This window comes from Mustela erminea, chromosome X, assembly GCF_009829155.1.
Source record: "Mustela erminea isolate mMusErm1 chromosome X, mMusErm1.Pri, whole genome shotgun sequence".
In the NCBI taxonomy this organism is placed as follows: Eukaryota; Metazoa; Chordata; class Mammalia; order Carnivora; family Mustelidae; genus Mustela; species Mustela erminea.
In genome coordinates, this window is record NC_045635.1 from 111,440,449 (window position 1) to 111,462,984 (window position 22,536).

General features: G+C 40.7%; 1 protein-coding gene across 5 annotated transcripts in view; it reads right to left on the reverse strand.

The window, feature by feature from the left end:
• Positions 1–22,536, reverse strand: part of MBNL3 (muscleblind like splicing regulator 3) — a 108,743-nt gene that overhangs the window by 60,383 nt on the left and 25,824 nt on the right. For all 5 annotated transcript variants that reach the window (XM_032330750.1, XM_032330749.1, XM_032330747.1 and 2 more), the window contains exon 2: positions 6,214–7,082. In XM_032330750.1, coding sequence (XP_032186641.1) covers positions 6,214–6,390 — 177 coding nt within the window. In that variant the 5' untranslated portion in view covers positions 6,391–7,082. The remainder of the gene's footprint in view (positions 1–6,213; positions 7,083–22,536) is intronic.

Here is a 22,536-nt window from a genome sequence, read left to right on the forward strand (position 1 = left end):
CTTGCCCACCGCCCAGATTATAAAAGTGCTCACCTACAAATGAGGCAAGGTAGGGACAGGGAGGTTGGGTACTTATTCAAGACCACACAGCTGGCAAACCTGGCCCATCCAGTGGTAAAGCTTATACTGGGTTGTGGTGAGGATTACAGTCAGCATGTGTGAAGTTTCTGGAATATCATAGGCATTCACTAGAAGATAAAATTTATTATTATGATTGCATAGTCCTCACAAACATAATTTCTGATGGCTGCATATTATTTGAAAAATAGAATCTTTTACATTAAGTCTGTTTCTAAAATACTATTCTTGCACGAGTAGGAAAAGCTTTTGGAATTCCATGGAATGACTGAAACCTTTTTTTTTTTTGAGGAAACAGTTGTCATTAAATGAAATTTTGAAAGGACATATGTATTGAAAATGTTGGTCAGGTAACAGACTTACAGATTTGGTCTTTTTGAAATCTTTGTCTCTCTATTATAGTTTTCTAGAAATGATATTTTTATTTTCTAACCAGAAAAATTGCCACCAAAAAATGGCATATTTTTTAAAAGTCTCTGAATGAGAGATCGGGCAGTATCTAGATTTTGTTTTCTTTCTTTCGTTTTTTCTTTTCCTTTCCTTTTTCCTTCCCTTCCCTTTTCTTCTCTGTTCTTTTTTCTTTTCTTTTCTTTCTTTTCCTTTTTTTGTACCCTGGGAGGAACATGAGACTAACAGGAAGTGTAAATGGAGGGAGAGGTTGGCTGTCCAGGGTGGGGGGGGGAGGGAGTGAGGGAGATAGGTCTGTGAGGACACAGGAGGTAAGGCAAGGTTTATGATACAAATGGACAGTCATATAAAGGGCGGAAACACACAGAAACGTTAATGGTGATATTGGCACAGCAGGGATGATGCTTACACTTTACCGACCTTTCATTACATTTTATTCTTATCATCTTGCATATGATTTTTAAGATTGCTTTTTGTCTTTTCCTTTCTCTTCATAGAGATGGATAACTTTTACTATCGGGGGAAATATTATCTTGGAAACAAAGGCAGAACACCTGCTTCCCAATGTAGGAGGATCCCAAGGTAAGGGGGCCAGGAGCACTGATTTTATTCCACACAAGTTCCACCCCGCAGTAGCACATGATGGGGACACACACATCCCCAAACTTCTGGGGCTTCTCATCCTCCAGGGTTCTGCCATTCTGGGGGCCCATCACTCCTTCCTTCCTGTCATGCTCTTGGTCCATTTTCTCTTCCCTCCCCTTCTTGATTGACCGTAATCTCTTCTAAGACAGACACTCATTTACATTTTAACAGCTTAGATATTAGGATGCCCCTTAAAATCAATGGCATATTGTAGGAGATGATGAATAAATGAGGAAGATATTTATCAATTTGCACAAAAGGAAAACCGATCACTTTACAGCAGAGAAACCCAGAAGACACCATCTCAATCAAGTGATTAAGGTTAATATAACAAGTGATAAGATACACCAACATCAGGTACTCTTAGATATCATGCACATCTTTCCTGTGCCTTTCTTTTTTTTTTTTTTGCCAAAAATGCACAACCCTAATCCAATCATAAGAAAGCATTTGACAAACCCAAATTGAGAGGCGTTCTACAAAATAACTGACTGGTACACATCCAAAGTGTCAAGGTCAGGAAAGAAAAGGAAAGACTGAGGAACTGTCACATATTGGAGGGGTCTAAGGAGATAGGACAAATAAGTACAACGTGGGATCCTGGATTGGATCCTGAAATGGAGAAAGGACATTGGGGGAAAACTGGTTAAATTCAAATAAGGTCTCTAGTTTAGTTAATAATATTGTACTAGAGTTAATTTCCTGGTTTTGATAACTGGGCTACATAAGATAAGTCGTTGACATTACCGGAAGCTGGATGAAGGGTATGCAGGAACTCCTTGTACTATTTTTAAAGATTTTATTTTATTTTATCTTATCTTATCTTATTTTAGATTTATTTATTTTAGGGAGAGAGTGAGTGAGCCGGGGGAGGGACAGAGGAAGAACGAGAGAATCTCAAGCAGACTCCCTACCGAGCATGGAGCCCAGTGGGGAACTCAATCCCAGGACCCGGATATCATGACCTGAGATGAAATCAAAAGTCAGCTGCCTAACCACTGAGCCACCCAGGTGCCCCAATCCTTGTACTACTTTTGCAACTTTTCCGTAAGCCTCAAATTTTTCCAAAATAAAATATTTAAAAAGTTAGGTTGAGCTATCAATGTGTATTTGTTTTGGTTCTAATTGTAATTCCATTTTTCTTTAAAAAAAAGGTTTTGAAATGTCCAAAATTACACTGACTTTTACCAAAGATATTTCCTTTTCAAGGTCAGTATTCCTGAAGATAGAGATCGTCAGGTAAAATATGATTTTCCTGGAATCTGAGGATGACAGGTGCTATTTATGTATCTTTATAGTGCAAGCGGACCTCTCTGATAAAGCTTAGAAATGGTTCTGAGTCTTGCATAATCCAGTGACCCTTGGGATTAGGTTGCTAGGTCTTCTGCTCCCAGCAAGTTTTCCCTTAGCAAACAGGGATGACATAAATATTCAGTCAAATTTTAAACTGGCAATGACTGTGACTAGTGAGACATAGTACAGAATATACAGGTGACTCAGGACAATCTGACCTACGAGAGTGGATTCACATCCGTGCGCTGACACGACAGGTTCCACTTGTCAAAATGTGATTACGCTTGTGATCATGTGTGATGTTTGAAGACATCACGCGGAGCTAGTTTATGTGCATTCTGGACCCAGTTTCCATCTTTTAGGAATGTAGTCGGGTTGACATGGCTGTCCTCCGACAATGTCCGCTGCCAAGACCTTTGCCGGGAAATTTTTGTTACAAAACTACCCAGCGTGGGGAGTAGAGGGGGCAGATGTAATGGACGTCGATAAGCCATAATGAAATGATCATGTGGATAACACGTGGCTGATGTCACCCTGCTTCAAGTACGGAGGGGACAGAGCAAGACATCATGACATCGTTGAAGCAGAATATATGACAATAACAATCTTGGCTACGGAAAGGATCACAAAGATTCTAGTGTGGTATTTTTAGGGACGATCTTTTGTTAAAGGTAAGGGACGTGCCCTGAAAGTATCAGGATATGTCAGTGGCAAACTGTCATATTGAGAAATTGGCAAAGAACAGGTTAAGCAATATTTTGGAGAGGATTTTTAAATAAACATGCCAAGCAGGCTAAGCAATTGAGTAAAAAGCAGCTGCTTATCAGCATGACATGAGACCCTTTTATGTAGCTGGAAATCAGTCTGCGGGCCGCACTGTCTAGAGCTCTATCTGAAGATGGTGCAGCCTTCGTCAGTGAACACTCAACATTCACTTCAGCACAATGCACGATTAGCCATCAAGCTCGCCCTCCTTATTTTTACAACAATTCCTCATTACAAGGTGAGTATAGAACACTGTGTGTATTGTGCCTATTATGAAGGCAAAGAACCATCATCATCTGGTAACGTACCCTGTGCTAATGGAATCTTCAGAAAAACAAAACATGGAACACCAAAAGCAGCAGCCCAAAACTCATCAAATGATTGCTTCAATTATTTAACCACTCACGGAAATAGAAAGAGTGCACAGATGGATTTCAAAGGTGTTTCAATGATACAACCTCAAGGAGAGTAGCAAATACGGCAATAAACATTGAGGTATGTTATTTGTGTATTTTAGACAGGGTCCTCCTACAATCCACACAGGTCAATTACCCTCAACTTAGTACGGCATTCATGCATATTGTGGATAAGGAATAATATTAAAGCAGAGAACCACAAAGCTTTTGGGCAGACATGGAACTGGGATGAATGTGCTGTCTAACTGGCAAATTAATTAATTGTTTGAAAGGCTTTGTGTATTTGAAATATTCAAGTTTTCATTAAAATTTGAAAATGTGAGGATTATATAAATTGTCTTTATCCTGTATGACTGGTCATCAAGATATCAACATAATGCAAAAATTATTTTAAAAACACTGGATGCAGTGAGTAGACAGTATATTTAAATAATTAAGTGGCTTATTAATATTCATTGCCATTATCTATGTAGTCTCTGAATTAAACATTTTACAGCCTTCAAAGTGGTAGTGCCGCATGTGTTTTGTTAACAATTCCTTTGTTTTTCTTCAAAATGTTTCCTTTATGGCACTTTAAGTACAAGAAGTGACCTAAAATATACCACTGATTGGGAGGATTGCCTATCTGCTTTCACCGGATGTCTGCAAAGAAAGAATTTACAAAGCCTGCAAGGAACTCTCCATCAAAGAGTAAACTATAGGGGCGCCTGTGTGGCTCAGTCGTTAGGCAACTGCTATTGGCTCAGGTCATGATCCCAGGGTCCAGGGATGGCTCCTTGCTCAATGGGAAGCCTGTTTTTGCCTCTCCCACTCCCCCTGCTTGTGTTCTTTCTCTCGCTGTTTCTTTCTCGGTCAAATAAATAAATAAAATCTTTTAAAAAAAAAAACAACCAAGAGTAAACTATAAAAACAGTGACACTTAGCTTGAAGAACTAATATGAGAACACTCATGGCAACTGGATTTGGGTATGTCCATTTGGAACATGAGTTTGTAGAGTTCAACAAAAAATCCTAACTAAATAGAGCTGTTTTGAAGATACTCCTCCCCATGGTATCTCCATAATAATCCTGGAAAGTAGGTAGAGATAAAGGAACGCAAGCCTTATCAGAAAAAGTAGCTAAGGCCAGACACAGTAGCAAGGCTGGGACTGTCCCCCAGATCTCCTGAAACAACATATGTACAGTGCCTCGTGCTATCCCAGACCCTTGGGATCATTGGACTGAATGAAAGACATCTCTTATCTCTTGTTTCCCCCACCCCAACTAGCCCAGTGCCTTTTTCTGCTTCAAGGCATTGCCAGGTAATGCAGCAGGAGATTTCCATAATACACAAAATAATTACAGATGAAACTCGAATGATAGTGAGATGTAGAGAATAAGCCCTACAATCATATCTTCTGCAAATAAGGGCAATTCAGACATTCTCAATGGCAAAAACTACTGTTTTTTTTTTTACAATAACAAGTTTCCATTCTTAACTTGGGAGGATCCCAAATGAAAAGTAGTAACCACAAAATAAGTTAAATTAACTAGCTATGGAGAATGTCATTTGATGAAATGTTTTCTGAAGAAATGATCACATAAAGGAATACATCTCTGTCAGCCAATGCAGCCATAAATAAAAATGTTAATGAGGTAAAATTGGTCATGATGAGGCTAAAACAATATCAAGAAATTAAACAGGTTCTTATTAGGCTTAATTCACTTTCACGTATTTTGAAAAAAAAATTCTCAAATGCATCGTAGCAAATCTTATTAAACTAGGAATCAATTACCATTTTTCTTACTTCTATGCTTTAATTTATACATCTTTATCCTTAATTTAAAGATAACTATGAATAAAACATGAAAGTCAGTGTATTTTCTTGTTCTGCAATCACATATGTTCTATTCTACATAATATCTCATTTGCCCTCGTATTTTGGTTATAGTCTAGTACATACTATTTGGGTTTGATGACCTTGGCAGTGAGACTTGCCTTATAAAAGTACTCAGAAATCTGAAATTAGTTAATCTATTCAGGAAGAAAATTAAGTGAACCTAGTTTGGTACCCATGTTCACGTTAAGTATTCCGGGGGCCCTTGGCTGGCTCATCCAGTAGACTGTGTGACTCTTGATCTCAGGGTTGTAAGTTCGAGCCCTGCATTGGGTGTAGAGATTACTAAAATAAACTCCTCCTGGATGGTGAGATTTTCACCTTATACTCTTTGAGTTTGACTTCACTTGTCCTCTGAAAGCTGCTTGGTCCCTGCCAAGTTTTATTTTGATAATGTAGTTAATAGGGCTATAATTCAGTAAATGGCTTCTTTAGGCTCTACAAGAACTATGATCACTGTATTCAACATTTAAATCCTATACAAAAAAGTAAAGTATGGCGAGGCTGCAATTTCTCATTTCTACAAAAATTCTTTCATTTTTTTTTCCTTCAAGTCTATCTTAATCAGTTCTACAAGCACAGAGTCTATATCCTGTCTTAAAACAAACAAACAAACAAACAAACAAAACTTACCACTTCTGTGCTATTACTAACATCAAGGCACATCATATTTCAAAACACCCAGACATCAACAAATTTAAATGAAGCATATGTGTGTAGATGGGACTCACCTTTAAGGAATCAAAACACGCCACCACTCGGCCATTTTCCACATGGCAGACTCTCGGCGGATGGGCGAACTTGCAGTCTGCATCGGCTCGAGAGCAGGTTCCTCTCTGAAATTCTCTGCAGACTTCTAAAGTCAGCCACTGGGTGTCTCGAACCAGGGTGACATTGACCGCCGTCATATTGAAAGCGAAGTTAGAATCAAGTGCACCCTCTTTAGGACAGTTTCAGTGCTGTTAAAAGGTTAAAAGTGAATTCAAGCTAGATGCGAAGCGGTGAGGTTGCTTTGCTGAAATGCTTCTTTGTTAGCACTTAGGTTTTCGTCCCAGCCAAAATTTGGTCTGATCAAACAAAAAGCCAATCGCAAAATAAAAATTGTATCAGAACAGCTAAAAATTAAATGGGAGACCAACTCCTAAGAAGGCAACCAGAAAGGTTAAGATATTGAGTGTTTAATTTGTTCCTCTGCCAAAGTTACTTCCAATAATAACTGGCAGGCTTTCAAAAGAATTCTGTGCTCTTTAGCTGATGTTTTCAATTATTCTTGCAAAAAGCATACACTGCTGGTTGCCCTTCAGTTTGTGGAATGGTTTCAGATCAAGGGGAGAAATGTTTTTCTCCCCTATTCCTTGGATTTAATGATTAAGATTGGTAAGGATGGGACAACTGTACAAATACAACGTGCCGCAAAGTCAGGAGGAAAGAAAATGACTAGGGAAACTGGGAATCAAAGGGAAAAGAGAATGGACAAGTTGTTGAGACTGAACTACAAGCAAACCAAGTTTGGGGGCTGGGGAGGGAGAGGGGTTTATAAGCAAACAGCTCTAGAGGGGAATCGAAGCAGCAGCGTTCAGAAGAGGCACTTTTCAGAAACCTGCAAGAAAAAAAAAATAAAATTAGCTAATAGAATGCAATATTTCAGTTTTAAACTCCAGATTTGGAAACGAAGTACCCTATCCTGTTTAAAACAGGAAGCGTCTAGATATTGACAGTGCAAAACAGTGCAGCCAACCCTTGTGAATAAAAAGAGCCCTTCCCAGTGTAGAGTAAAAGGAGGCAGCCACATAAATTTACTGTTGAAATACAAGCCCAGTTGGGGCACCTGGGAGGCTCAGTTGGCTAAGCGGCAGACTCTTGGCATCAGCTCAGGTGATGGTCTGAGGGTCCTGGGAGGGAGCCCCGCCTCCAGCCCTGTGTGGGTCTCTGCGCTCAGCAGTGGGGTCTGCTCAAGGGTTCTCTCTCTCCCTCTGCCCCTCCCCTTGCTTGTTGGCTCACATGTTCTCTCTCTCTCTATATAATAAGTAAACAAATCTTTAAAAAGAGAAAGAAATACAAGCCCAATTAAAAAGGAGAAAAGATGTTTTCATTTTGTTTGGGGACAGAAATTCATTTGGGGGTTCACCGCACAGGAAATGCCAGAACAGGACAGAACAGCCCCTCAGTTTCTAGAGGCTAGAGAAGACCTGTCATTAACCTGGCTTCGCTATGGTCTGATCGAAGGCTTGCTGATCTGCTCTCAAAATCCAGCACAGGAATTGCTGAGAAAATGTAAGTTGCTCTTACATTTTGAAATGTAGTTGTTGAGGATCACAGCAAATGGTCAGGAGGTAACTCGCCAGACTCCAACCTCAGATGAGGTGGGGAGAGTATGTAAAATGGGCTTCAGATAAAGAAAAAAAATTCTCTGAGAAGATGCTAGGTGTTTTTTTTTTTTCTAGTATTTTATTTAGGGGTGCCTGGCTGGCTCAGTGGGTTAAATATTTTATTTATTTGAGAGAGGGATAGTGAGAGAAGAGTATGAGCAGGAAGGAGAGGGAGAAACAGAATCCCTGCCTCACAGGGAGCCCGACTCGGGACTCGATCCCAGGACCCCAAGATCATGACCTGAGCTGAAGGCAGACACTTAACAGAGTGTGCCACCCAGATGCCCCTGGTTTTTTTTTTTTTTTCTGTGTATGCCCCATTAGTTCCTAGTCTCTGTAGAGGGATACTGCAACTTAACACAGGAGGAAGTTTTAGCATATACAAGTAAGCGAGACAGAAAGCAGTCTTCAGTTATACATTAAATACTAGGCAGCTTTAAGGTTTGCAGTTTAACCCAGCATCAACCGGCAATAATCTTTAGCGACTCAGCTGAGAGAATGGATAAAAGGTTAATTTATTGGCATCATGCCACAACGTGTACCAAAATAACAGGAATTTTCTAAAATAAAAGTAAGCTCTGAGTATCAGTCAAATCAACCGGTGGTCAATGTCATCAAAAAAGTAGAAGTCAAGTTCTTAGAACCATTTCATTAAATTTTTTTTTGAAGATTTAGCTGTTCATTTGAGACAGAGAGAGAACACAGGGGGAGAGGCAGAGAGAAGGAGAAGCAGACTCCCCAGTGAGCTGGGAGCCTGACGTGGGGCTTGGTCGCAGAACCTGGAGACCATGACCTGAGCAGAAGGCAGACAGACACCGAACCATCTGAGCCACCCAGGTGCCCCATTTCATTTAAATTTCTGAATAGGATCTTTTACAACTCTACAGAATCTGAATCTTCCATTTGTCTTTCTGCAGTCAGGATGAAACTCAATACCACCTAATATCATCGGGAAATTAAAAATATCTAGAAAATTCAGTCAAGCTTATCCATCCAAGGGAAAATACATATTTCTCTGAGTCATCCTTCATGGAACCCTTTCTAAAATGTATTATAGTTCGCTTTGCCTTCTTACAAAATACTGAATATCATTTGACCTCTAGTGGAAGACTTGGGGTCATAAACGTCATAGAAAAGTATTAGTTTCCTTCCTTTGGTGGTAGATTGTTAACGGCCACTTCTACTGTCACTTGTCTTCCTGGCACAGCACCTGCCCTAGGTGTCCATCTCCCTTCTGGAAAACATAAGAGCCAATCGTGAATGTTGAATAAGAGTTACTCACTGAATGATGGGCCTCGGGGTGGGGTGGGGGGGGCAAAGTGCAAGGTTTTCTGGTTTGGGGACCTTTTGCAATATGCTCCATACAGGCTCATGTCCTAGAGGGTTAAGGTTGTTAGGCAAATGACCTCTAGGAAAATATTTACCATATAATTTTTAAATAGCCAGATGGGGAAATATAAATGAAAACCACAGTCAGATACCGCTTTGCCGGCTTTGGGGTGGCTACGGTGAGAACCAGAAAACTTGGAGAAATCGGAACCCAAGTGTCCATGGATAGATGAATGAATATGCAAGAGGTAATAATACCTGCAAAGTGAGTCCATCATTAAAAGGAACAAAGTACTACTATGTGCTGCAACACTGATGATCCTTGAAAACACTACGCTTTAGTGGAAGAAGCCAGTCACCAAGGCCACATAGTATGTGTCCATTTAGATGAAATATCCACAGAGTCAGAAAGCAAATGAGTGGTTGTGAGGACTCTGGGGAGAGGAGGACGTGAAGTAACTGCTTCATGGGTCCAGGGTCTCCTTGGGGAGTGATGAAAATATTCTGGAATTAGATAGTGGTGATAGATGCACAATTTTTTAATACACTAAAACCCGTTCCCTAAATGGTACACTTTAAATGGGTGAATTGGATAGTATGTGAATTACATACATTAAAAAAAAGTCTAAGGAAACACTGCATCCCCCTCCCTCCAAAAAAAGCCTCACGAGTGATAGGACTGGCTACCCCAAGCTTTCTTTTTGGATTCTCCCTAGACACAAATTCTACGTAGTGTTCCTAAGTGGACTTTCAAGCGCAAATTAGTTTCCATATGGTAGTTGACTTAGTGTAGTATGGAAAATACTCTAAAAGAGAACATTCTGCAAGTTTGTAAGTTTATATTTAAAGATATATTCAAATTTAGTCCTGCAACTAAATTATATAGGCTGTCTGAATACATGTGAATGAAAAACAACCAAAAAGGAATATATATGTATATAATATATATAATACATAACATATATATCATATAATATATTTTATATATACGTGTATATATATGTAAAATTCGCTAAGAACATAAACAGTGAGGGTCTGGAAAAAGATTTTTCTACAGAAACCCATCAAATATAGAAACAGGCAATACATAATAAATTTGAATTTTGAATTTTTGGAAAAGAATAATGCAAATCAGACCTGGACTCTGGCCATGTACTTTATGTAAGATGGAGCAATGGGAGAAAGAATTTTCTTTTTTTTTGAAATTGGCCTGCAACCTCTGATGGGACCCTGGCCAATTCTTCAGAAACAGTCCTAGCCAGCGCATGTCTTCCTGCAGACTTGGAACAGGTTTTGGAGCTGGTGCAGAAGCAGCGAGGCGTAGCAGCTACAGGGGGAGTAGTTTTCTCGAGGCGCTCAGCTCGTCTGGCTATGTATGCAAGACAGGGAGCGGGCCATTTTCCCTTGTATTTTGAAGAAAGTCAACTTTGTCAGGGGGACAATACAGCTCTATCTTCACTACCTTACACTTGAGCAACAGGAATATAATTTTTCTTTTTATGATTGATCGTCCTCTAATGTAAAGCATGAAGAACTACCATTTCTTAGTATATTTGTACTTATGTGGTATTTGCTAGTTTTATTTCCTTGATCTTGGGAGCTCTAAAGAACACTCCGAAACATGGGTGATCACCCCAAAATACCAATGAAGACATGAAACCCAAAGAGGTTAAAAAGTTTCTACAGTTAGAAAGCCTTCGGTGGTAGAGCCAAGACTTGAGGCAAGATCTCCGAGTGCTTCCAAATCTCATGCTTAGATCCTGGCAGAGAAATGTCTTATCTCTTCTCTGTCTGGGAACCTTAAACATGGAAAGCCAGTCATTTTTGCGCAGTACTCATGACTCCTTCTCCAAATTACGTTCACGTCTGTTGTATCAACATCTTCTTCATTTCCCCGAGTTGAGCTGCACCAATGTCAAGCCAGCAGCTACTATGAGCCAGATGCTGTTCTAGATATTGAACAAGATAGGGTCCCTGCTGACATGGGACTTCCTATGCTCATTTAACTAGAGAAGAAACCTAAGGCACCAGGAAGTGAAATGATTGTGAGAGTTTATGAAGGGCTGGAGGCAGACGCTAGGTCTTCCGACTGGGGCGGAGGCTAATTCACCATGAATGGGCCATCAAGCCCCACGACTTAAGAACACTCTTAAGCACACACTCAAACACTACAGCATCAATGTGCAGCCCCAGAAGGAAGACCTCAGAATTACTCACACCAGGTGGTACTGCACCCTGGATTCCTCTTGACTTTGTGTAACCTGTAGATGACCAAACCATGGTTCAAACCCAGGCAGCCTGAGTCCAGAGTCCCCTCTTAACCACAGCACAATACTGTGTCTGTCTTAGGGCACATAGTGCATTCGTAAACACTCTTCTTCGTTATAGACCCTTAAATTTTCTCCCTTACTAGACTGTACATTCCTTGAAGGTAGAGATCACGTCTTACTTAGTTTTGCTGGCTCAGTCTTCTCATGGGAAGTTGGAGCCATGCAGCATTCCTCAGGATTCCTATTTTGAGAAGTCAAAGGGTAAATGGGAATTTAACATTAACCCTTCTGTTTACCTTGCTGGCAAGTTTTGTCAGTTGAACTCCGTCTAGATTGACTGAACTTTGGCCAATTCTGTCAATTTTGAATCAATTGGCCCTGTAAAGTTGAGTATTTTCTCACAATTCTGGCTTTCAAATCCCATTTGGAAAAGAAAAATGCAAACTGGACCTGGGATTCTTGATATACGGAGCATTCGGTTGTCATCAGGAATGGTCTATTCCTGCTCATTTGGTTGCAGCAAGATCTCATCCTGGGTTTAGACTAAAAATACGGGGCACCCAAAAGATTTCTGTCTATATCTTCAAAGAGTAAGTTAATCTTTGGAATGTTTTTGTCCAATAACCAGTGTGAGGAAATGGAGCTGGGAGTGGGGTTGGTGATTTCCCTTGGAGCCACGAAGAAACACTGCTTACATTTTCTTCCTGGAAAATAAGGGTTCATTTTTGACTGTTCATTAAAGCTCATCTATAAGCATTCTTGAGAAGAGACGCCTGGGTGGCTCAGATGATTAAACCACTGCCTTTGGCTCAGGTCATGATCTCAGATCAGGGTCCTGGGATTGAGTCCCGCATTGGGCTCCCTGCTCAGCAGGGAGCTTGCTTCCCCCCTCTCTCTGCCTGCCTCTCTGCCTGCTTGTGTGCTCACTCTCTCTTTCTCTCTCTCTCCCCCGTCCGACAAATAAATAAATAAATAAATAAAATCTTAAAAAAAAGAATTCTCGAGAAGACATAAAGTATAAATGCTTTTACTTTGAAATTATATACACACTAGATTCACTATCAAGTGCCTCCTTAGAATAAGGAGATTACGGCTTTTTGAAGGATTCATACCTTTTCTCGTGGAAGTTTCCTTGATAGTAAAACAAAAGAATAAATACTTTCTACTGATCTAATGGAAATAGTAACTTGTTCCAAAGCTGGTTGCAAGGCCATTTTTCCTACACTTTTCGTGTCCCGTCCTCAATTTTACCTTCCCTGCACAAGCCAGTACATAACACAGAAACACTGCCAACACCTCGTCCTGAAGATCACACAGTATTTGGCACCCAAAGCACTATCTGAAGTGGCATGTCTTCCAAAGCATTTATCAAGCTCCTGGATAAACAACGAAAACAATGTTTGCTTTCCTTCCATTTTAAGCTTCCCTTAAATCTGTATTAGCTTGGAATTTCTCGTGACCATTTATTTTGGCTCCACGAGTATATGACACACCTGCCCCACACTGCTTGAGTTGGCAAGCTGACAAGGTTGAAAAGCTTTCAAGTTTTCGATTTTGCTTCAATTTCTCTTTCCCCCACTTGTTTTGGTTAGTGGTCTACCAATACATACTCTTCAAGGCTCAGGAGAAGTGCTCACCACCGCGGATGACTTCACAGGCATCCTATGGAAAATGGGCTTTTCTGACTGAAAAAAGGCCAGACAAATAAGGCTCTTCTGCCAATGCGCAGAACACTTCCATTAAGTTTTTTTTTTTTTAAAGCTTCATTGCAGTTTTCCCCCATATTACTCCTAGGGTCATACATTCAATATACCCTCTACAAAAAACAGGTAAGCCAAGTTATTCCATTTCATAAGGCAATTAAGAGACTGCCCTCAGGGGCACCTGGGTGGCTCAGTGGGTTAAAGCCTCTGCCTTCGGCTCAGGTCATGATCCCGGGGTCCTGGGATCGAGCCCCACATTGGGCTCTCTGCTCGGCAGGGAGACTGCTTCCCCTATGGCCTGCCTCTCTGCCTACTTGTGATCTCTATCTGTCAAACAAATAAGCAAAATCTTATAAAAAAAAAAAGAGACCCCCCCCCCACTTCAGTTCATACATAGGGTCACAGGAAAAAAAAATCCTACAGGTTCCCTGAGTCTCTTTTGACCATAACTTTATCAACATATGTGACTGGCTGTGTCTGTCCAAGTTTATTTATTTTTTTAACAAAAGGTATCGCTCTTTTCAATAGCACACAACATTATGAGAACTTGCTAATAAATGCCATTTAGACAGTTTAAACAAATCTGATTTAATATATATATATCTTAAAACCTGGATTCTAGACACAGTTACTATTAAACAATACTGGTTCATTGCGTCCTTGTGTTCATGGGACATAAGTCCCAGTGCCATTAAAAGCTCTTCGTTCATGAAATGGATTTGAACTTGAAGTCAATGAGAATGTAACATATTTGGCAATTCGAGTCCTATAATGCTCAAGCATTTGAGAGGAGTGAAATACAAAATGATTCATAAGACTGATGGCATTTAATACCATGCAGGGTGATTTTGCTGAAAATTCATTTGACACATACTTGGGCATCTAATATGACCCAGGCACTGTGCTAGATAGATACAGGCTGGCCATGAAGGGGAAGAGCAAAAAATAAACAAAAACCCATATCCATTTTTTACTTTATCCATTTAACAAATATTTATCATCACTCCCTAAAATTCAAGAGAATGAGGCCTTTAAAAATGTTTGTGTGTGAGAATATCAATCAATCAACAAACATTTATGGTACACCAACTGTATGCACAGACTTGTGTCCCAAGCTTCTGGGGAATCTGAAGAGGTGAAAGATACCACTTCTGCACTGAGGAAGCTTCTTGAGTTGGGGAGGCAAGAATAACATATTGAGAAAGAGAAACCAACAATGTAGATACTTAAGAGTCAACTTCAGGGGCATAACCAACAAATGCAGGGAGGATTCTGAAGGAAGAAGGTCACTCAGGTCTGGAGTCTGTCACCAGAACTTTCGAACTGGAACACATGGAGCAGGCCCTTAAAAAACAAATGAAGAGGGGCGCCGAGGTGGCTCAGGTCAGGATCCCAGGGTGCTGGGATCGAGCCCCGCATCAGGCCCCCTGCTCAGCAAGGGAGCCCGCTTCTCCCTCTTCCTCTGCCTGCTAATCTGCCCACTTGTGTGCTCTCTCGCTCTGTCAAATAAACAAATTAAATCTTAAAAAAATAAGTGAATGAAGAAATAGAAACCGAGTGGAAGAAGGCAGGAAAAGAGAACACTAGTTGCCACAGGATGGAGAACAGGGATGGGCCAGCTGGGATGGTCGCTGACGCTGCCGAATGCAAATAATGCGGGCAGTTTCCGAAGGGCCTGGAAAGTAGCCCAAGGAATGTATATTTGTTATGGAAGTAGGGGCCTCGCTCACAGATTTTAAGCTGAGTAGAAACCTCGTGGCCATGAACGTGGTGTGGTCACAATGATCTGCCGTTTTAAAATGGTTTTCTTTAAGGAGCCCACAACACATAGTCAGAGCAAAGTCTGTGTACCCAACACTCTCCACTGTTGAACGAAACATGAAAGGGAGGCAGAGGAAGGTCGTTGCTCCCAGGCCACATGAGGCCAAGCCTGGCAGGGATTCCAGTCAGACCTACATGAAAAGGAGTGAGAGAAACAACATGAAAAGTGAAGCTTTCTTGTCTGCATTTCATCAACTCCCCATTTATGGGTGACCCCAGTTCATTACAGACACAAAATTTATATTCCGATTTTCCAGGTTGGATCAAATACTTGTCAATCTTAATCTCTATGATGGAAATTCCTTTTAAAATTGTAGTTGAGAGCTCCACGAGGATTTTTTTTTTTCTGTTACATTTTGTCATGGAACAAGCTCAGGCAGGGAGTTAAGTTTAAATAGTCACTTTTGGGGTGCCTGGGTGACTCAGTAGGTTAAAGCCTCTGCCTTCCGCTCAGGTCATGATCCCAGGGTCCTGGAATTGAGCCCTGCATTGGGTTCTCTGCTCCACGGGGAGCCTGCTTCCTCCTCTCTCTCTCTGCCTGCTTCTCTGCCTACTTGTGATCTCTGTCTGTCAAATAAATAAATAAAATCTTTAAAAAAAAATAGTCACTTTTTTGGCCCTACCAGTGTCCTGTAAATTCCTGCTACAGGACTTTAACCAGCACCCCAGTGGTCTGACTTCAAAGTACACAGTGAGTTGAATTCAATTGCTTTTTTGGGGCCAATTTACTCACTGATAAGACTTGGTTGAACATTCACTGTTCATCAATACACACACACACACACACTACAAAACAATGATCAAAAGCTATCACCAAATGTTTATTTATCCACGAATACTTATAAATGGCCACGTAACTCTCTAGGCAGCCTTATGGGTCACATAAGGATGGCTGTTTGTCAGAGAAGCAAACAAGTTGCATCAAAGAGATTTAATGGTGTAAAGGAATTCTTCGCTTTATCTAGGAAGCATCCCGTGAGGGCTGCCCTCCCTGAGTTCATCACTGGTATTACAGCCAATAAATCAAGGTTCTCAGTGTCAATGCAAAACCTCTGCTCCCTATTAGAAGCGCTTATAAAACTAGTGAAAGGACAGGGGACAAAGCGTTGTGGCTTGATCTTGATCTTGTGGTTAGGAGTTCAAGTCCCACACTGGCTGTAGAGATTACTTAAAAATAAATTCTTTAACTTCTCAAACCCAACACACACAAAACAGATAATCATATCAAAAAATGGGCAGAAGATATGAACAGGCACTTCTCCAATGAAGACATACACATGGCTATCAGACACATGAAAAAATGTTCATCATCTCTAGCCATCAGGGAGATTCAAATTAAAACCACATTGAGATACCACCTTACACCAGTTAGAATGGCCAATATTAGCAAGACAGGAAACAACGTGTGTTGGAGAGGATGTGGAGAAAGGGGAACCCTCCTACACTGTAGGTGGGAATGCAAGTTGGTGTGGCCTCTTTGGAGAACAGTGTGGAGATTCCTCAAGAAATTAAAAATAGAGCTTCCCTATGACCCTGCAATTGCACTCCTGGGTATTTACCCCAAAGATACAGATGTAGTGAAAAGAAGGGCTATCTGTACCCCAATATTTATAGCAGCAATGGCCACGGTTGCCAAACTGTGGAAAGAACCAAGATGCTCTTCAACGGACGAATGGATAAGGAAGATATGGTCCATATACACTATGGAGTATTATGCCTCCATCAGAAAGGAGGAATACCCAACTTTTGTAGCAACATAGATGGGACTGGAAGAGATTATGCTGAGTGAGATAAGTCAAGCAGAGAGAGTCAAGTATCATATGGTTTCACTTATTTGTGGAGCATAACAAATAGCATGGAGGACATGGGGAGATGGAGAGGAGAAGGGAGTTGAGGGAAATTGGAAGGGGAGGTGAACCATGAGAGACTATGGACTCTGAAAAACAACCTAAGGGTTGTGGGAGGTTGGGGGAGCCAGGTGGTGGGTATGATAAAGGGCACGGATTGCATGGAGTACTGGGTGTGCTGCAAAAACAATGAATACTGTTACACTGAAAAGAAATTTAAAAAAGAAAAAAAATCTTTAAAATTAATTAATTAATTAAGAATTCCATTTTTCTCTCGGTATTTCAGAGATCTCTGTTGGATTGGGAGTCAGGGGCCTTTCTTTACAGAAAAATTTAGAGGAAAGGTAAACTAGGATGGCTTTTTAACATGTTTTCATTGCATTTTGGCTAAGTAGCCAATGCCTCTGCTAACACTAAAGAAAGATGAGGTCAACCTCAACCAGTAGAGGGGTTGTGGAGAGAAGCTTAGTTTATGCCATGAGAATGGAAAGCAACACCTTAACTCTGAAATGTAATACTCATCTTCATAAGAACAATTCCGGAAAATCTATCAATTTCAATTCCAGTCAGCTTCAAAAATGGGGAAATGCTTGTGTGCCTCCCCCTGTAAGGTGCGTGATCTAAATCCCGATTTTGGGTTTTAAAAAGGAGGGTGGGAAAAATCAAGTTCACATCAAAATGACAATGCTCCGAATAACTCTAAATGAACTCACAATAGTTAGCACAGATTACTTCGACCTTGAACAGAGGCCCACCAGAAAGGTTCCTCTACTTGGCTTAAATGCCTGAAATTGTTAGTGTACACACGAAGAGCTCATCATCCAATTATATCATATCTTACATCTTGGCGATCTGCGATCAGAATGAGTAGGCAAAGTTCCCAGAAGTTGAACTTCACCATCCTGATTCATTTAGTTTCTTCCCCCTGGCAACTCGTAACCATAGGGGACTTGAATTTGTGGCTACGGAGGCATTTCACACTACTGAAAACCAGAGGGATACTGTCCATAGCCTTAACTCCCTGGGGAAAGGCAGGCCCCTGCCTCTGAGAGTACAAAGACTTACTGACCCCTGTGAGTCTGTGTCTCCCGTTAATTTCAATACAACTGTGTTGCCATCCTCTTTCAGAGTCAGAGAATACCGTCTTTTTTACACACGCAATTTTGTCCCAACTGCCTCTCTACTATAGGTTGCCTAAACTGTGGACTCTGCTTTTCTACCACACTCTATCTGATCCTCTCTAATTCTGAAAATGTTCTAGCATCAGACTCTGCTTACCGGCCTCAAACTGTCTAACGCTTGAGGCCACGTCGGCTGCTGCCAAAACATACGATCTTGTCCGTTTCTCTTTTAACCGAATGTTTGGTTTGAGCTTCACGTTTCCTGTTTCTGCCTACAAGAGCCCATTTCTCCTGCTCTCCTTGTGTCAGGATAAACATACATACAAAATATTCCATAAAAATAGTCTCTGCATAAAACAAACAAACAAAAATATTCTCTGCATCCATTTCTCATCACTTGGGACACTGGGGCATTCTATGGAGTAAAAAATCCAAGAGTGAGTTCAGGGCTCACCAAAAAGTCACCAAAAACACAATGAGGAAGACAAATTTGCTTTGCTGAGCACATTGCATGATGTATTCTAAAGCAGTATCCTGGTTATCAAACAATTGATATTCCTTGATGTAAATAATCATTAACATTTATGGAGCTTCTACTCTGCACCACATACTGTCTTATTCAACCACTCTAATGCCATGTCAAACAGACAATACGAAGGAGCAACGTTTAGGTCTAATTTCAAAACAAAATCTGTTGCACTTGTCACCAAATAGTGGTATTGAGTTTTTCCATATTCAAAATTCTCAGATATCATAATAATAGAGTCGTGGACACTAATTAAAAAACCTCCAGTTTCTCAATTTTCTTCCCAGCTTCCTGTAATTATAATGCGAAAGCTAATTACTGTCTTTCCATGGAAACCAGGGAATCCTGAATTGCTTATAATTTTTTGAATATATCTTCTCATGCATGTCTGGCAAATAAGTTATAAAATGCTTGATATGCTGGGTTTAAAATCATGCATTCAAGGAAACATGTGGCCCGGAGATCTGGCATCCAGCTGACAGAAGGGAAGCATGAAAGCCTTCGGGCGTACTAAATCCCTTCCCCAATAATAAAAATTCTGTACCAAAAAAAAAAAAAGTAATCCAAATCAAAACGAAAACTTTGAAGCAAGATTTAGAAATTCTGAAACAACTGTGAAGCTATCCTACTACAACAAGTTAGCGAGCACCTCCAAAAACTCCTCTCTCTGTTGCTCCTTTTTTAAGCTTTCTCTAACAAAATCTGGGGCATGCCAACCATAAAAAGAAGGAAAAATAGACAGGTTTCTTTACGTGAGGGTTTTGGGATGAGATCTGAGGAAGGGCCAGAGAAGAAAGCAAGGATTTCAAAAGTGAACTCCAGGAAAATGCTGAAGTCAAACCAGCCAGGAAGTCAGCGCATTGAGGTAGGCACCAACACGTGGGAAGGAATAAGATATCTATAGAGTAACAATCATTAAAAAAAAAAAAAATCAACTCAGCTTAAATGGCCAAGCAAAAGCGGAAGAGGAGAAATGGCGCAATAGTTAAAGAGAACACTTAGGTTTGTACCAAGGTGAGCAGAATGTCCTTCAAAGTTGGTGAAAGTCTATACTGTAGTCACCATGTTGTGTTATGCAACCCTGTGAATACACCTTCCATGGATGCGGCAGGAAACTCCAGTTAGCATTACCACGTCTATGTCACGGAGCACTGAGTGACTGCAATGGCTACATTTCGCTGCCCTGTAATTTACTATAGCAATGAAGGAGACCAAAATGCCTTGGTTCTATTTAAAATAATAGTATAATCCCACAAAAGGTCATAAGGGTGCTCAGGATAAGAGAAACTCCTTCCATTCACAATGACATAAAATGGAGCTTAAGTTTCCGGGGTCCAAATACGGACAGCATTATCTATCACGTGTGATGCAAAACGCTGTTTCACCAAAAACATTCAGCTTCCGTGTTAGTAATCACTGAGACCACACAACTTGGGTTATCATGTTTGTCAAAAGTCTGACTGAACTCTTTTATGGACTGATAAAGACTTTAGAGAATACTAGAATTACAAGTAGCCCTGAAAGATCAATCTAGCTCATTACCTTCAGGCAAGTAAATGACCTTAACCCACTTGGGGTAAATGGCTCATATCCATTTATGGAACACATATCGATAACAGTTCTCTATAATTTCCCTTTCATAAATGTACTCCATGCATAAACATTTATTAAGGACTAACTTGTGGCCACATATATCAAGGGCATAAACATGGACAAGCCAATAGCCCCTTCGTGGTATATTTTCTTCACAAAATTTCAAACGAATTTCCCAAAGATAATTATAGAGGATGACATAATTTAAGAAACCAGATGCTATATAGATTTTATTTTTGAAAACCTTATGTTCAGGCCCACAGGGGTTTCTGATGAATAAGCCAAACCACAGTATCATTAGGAACCCACCCGTTCCTTGACCGTGATCCTCAAGTATCTTCCCATTGTCTCTATTATCTCTGAAGCTGCAATTCTGTGATGTGACTTTTCCATACCTCAGCTCTGCCTCTTTCTCAAGGAAGGCTTCCTTTCTCCCCCTGCACCTCCTCTTCCACACTCTCCATCACCCCGGCACGGACTATAACACGGCTTCCATCTCCACCATCCTATCCAAACCATCCTAGCTACAATGACCTCATTCAAGAACAACACGAATTTGAATTAAACATTGCTAGAACCGCCGGTATATTTACTGTTAACTCCCCTAGCATATAGTACCTGACACAACTAGGTTCTCAATAAATACGAGCTGAGTTGAATATTAACGTAAATAACAAAAGGGTAAGTATGCATAACATAGGAGTTACCCATTAAAGATCCTGAAGGGTCAGTCGTGTATAGGAAAGAGTCTGCATATACGAAAACTGAGTTGTGCTTTGTTTGCTCTACAAATATGTATTAGTTACTATGTACAAGGCATTGGACATGGTTCCTATGCTCATGGACTTGAAACGCCCAGCAGATAGAACTGCAATGCCACACACATATATTTGTTTTTAAAAGACACGTAATTGTAAGGTTGTATAGATTTCTGGACAGTGCCTCCCTTAGAAAGGGAGAAATCCCATTCTCCTAAAGCCAGCTTCTCAACTCCACTGAGGAAAAGGGACCATGGGGCTCTCTGGACAGTGCTTGAACAGAACTCTCCACCCCGAGCCCGCTGGATCATAGTCGTGCAGCTATTTCTGAGAACTGCTTCAGGGCAGGACCTAGGCTGTTGCCTGACACTTAGGGGGCTCTCAGCCCATTTGTTTTCATTGCACAGATGAGGACACTAAAGCCCAAAGACCTGCGTTTGAACCTCAGTCAAGATACTTAGCCTGAGCCTCTCGGTTTCCCGAGCGGATTAAATCATACCGCAGACATGAACTCCCCCGGTGTAAGGGAGGAAGATGATAAGCCCAGGTCGCAGTTCACGGCATAGCACTGTATTAGACGTGGCAGGTGGGTTGTGAGGAATTTGAAGACAACAAAAAAAATACACAAGTGAGCAAATTACAGTACTTTTTGATGTTTCGGGCTTGACTTTAGCCAAAGTAAACATTTAAAGAAATCCAGTGTGGGAGAGGGCAAAGGACCTAGATGGAAAAAAAAAAAAAAAAAGTAGAGATGCCCTCGGGACAGAAAACAGAGCTGATGTAACAGCACCCTTAGAGGCTAGAGTAAAACTTGCCCAGATATTAGCAACATCAGTTAATTAAATGGGAAAAAGTTCTATATAATCCAAATAAAGGTATAGTGCTTCCAGGTGGCAAAAAAACAAATAGAATAGATGATTTCCAGATCGTTAACAGTACCTTTCCCAGATCTTTAAAAAGGAAAGTTAATTTGACAATTAGTAACTAAAGTGCCATGAGAAATGGCAACCGTTCAGCAACTGAGTATTTACTTATAGGAACAAAAAAGAGAAACATTGAAATGTCTCTGCTTTTTTACAAACCCAGGGAAATTATCCTACCATAGCCCTGTGGTTGAGTACAGGATTTTGGAGTCAGAAGGACTTGTTCACAATTCTCTTACCTACCAGTCGGGAGACCTTGGACAAATTACCTAAACCACGTGACTTCAGTTTCTTCCCCCAGAAGGTGGTGCCAATAACAGCATCTATCTCATAGGGTTGTTTTCTGGATTGAAATGTGTTAATATTTATAAAGGACTTACAACAGCGCTTGACACAAAATAAGCAGTCATTAAGTGCTTCAGAAATAAATCACCTCATGGTGTTCAATATGGGAAGAGGAATTTGACACACCTCATTCCCTTACTCTAAAATAATTATAAAAAAATCGTTGAAACGTTTAGCAACGTATTCACTCTGAAGCCAGCAAGTTCCCTATACAAATACTTTGAAAAATGAGGAACGCTGGAGAGGAACAAGAGAAAATGAAAGCAAGAGGTTGACTTGTTTTCTGTTTCTCAAGAAGGATCTCTAGGTGAAAACTGTAGAGTCATAACAAGGCACAGTGGAGAGCTGGCTGAGGATTTGAGCTGGCTCACGATATGGTACAATCCTCTTCGCTGGGTCTCTATCACACGGCCAGGGAAACTGGGCTAGAAACACCCATATCACCGTGT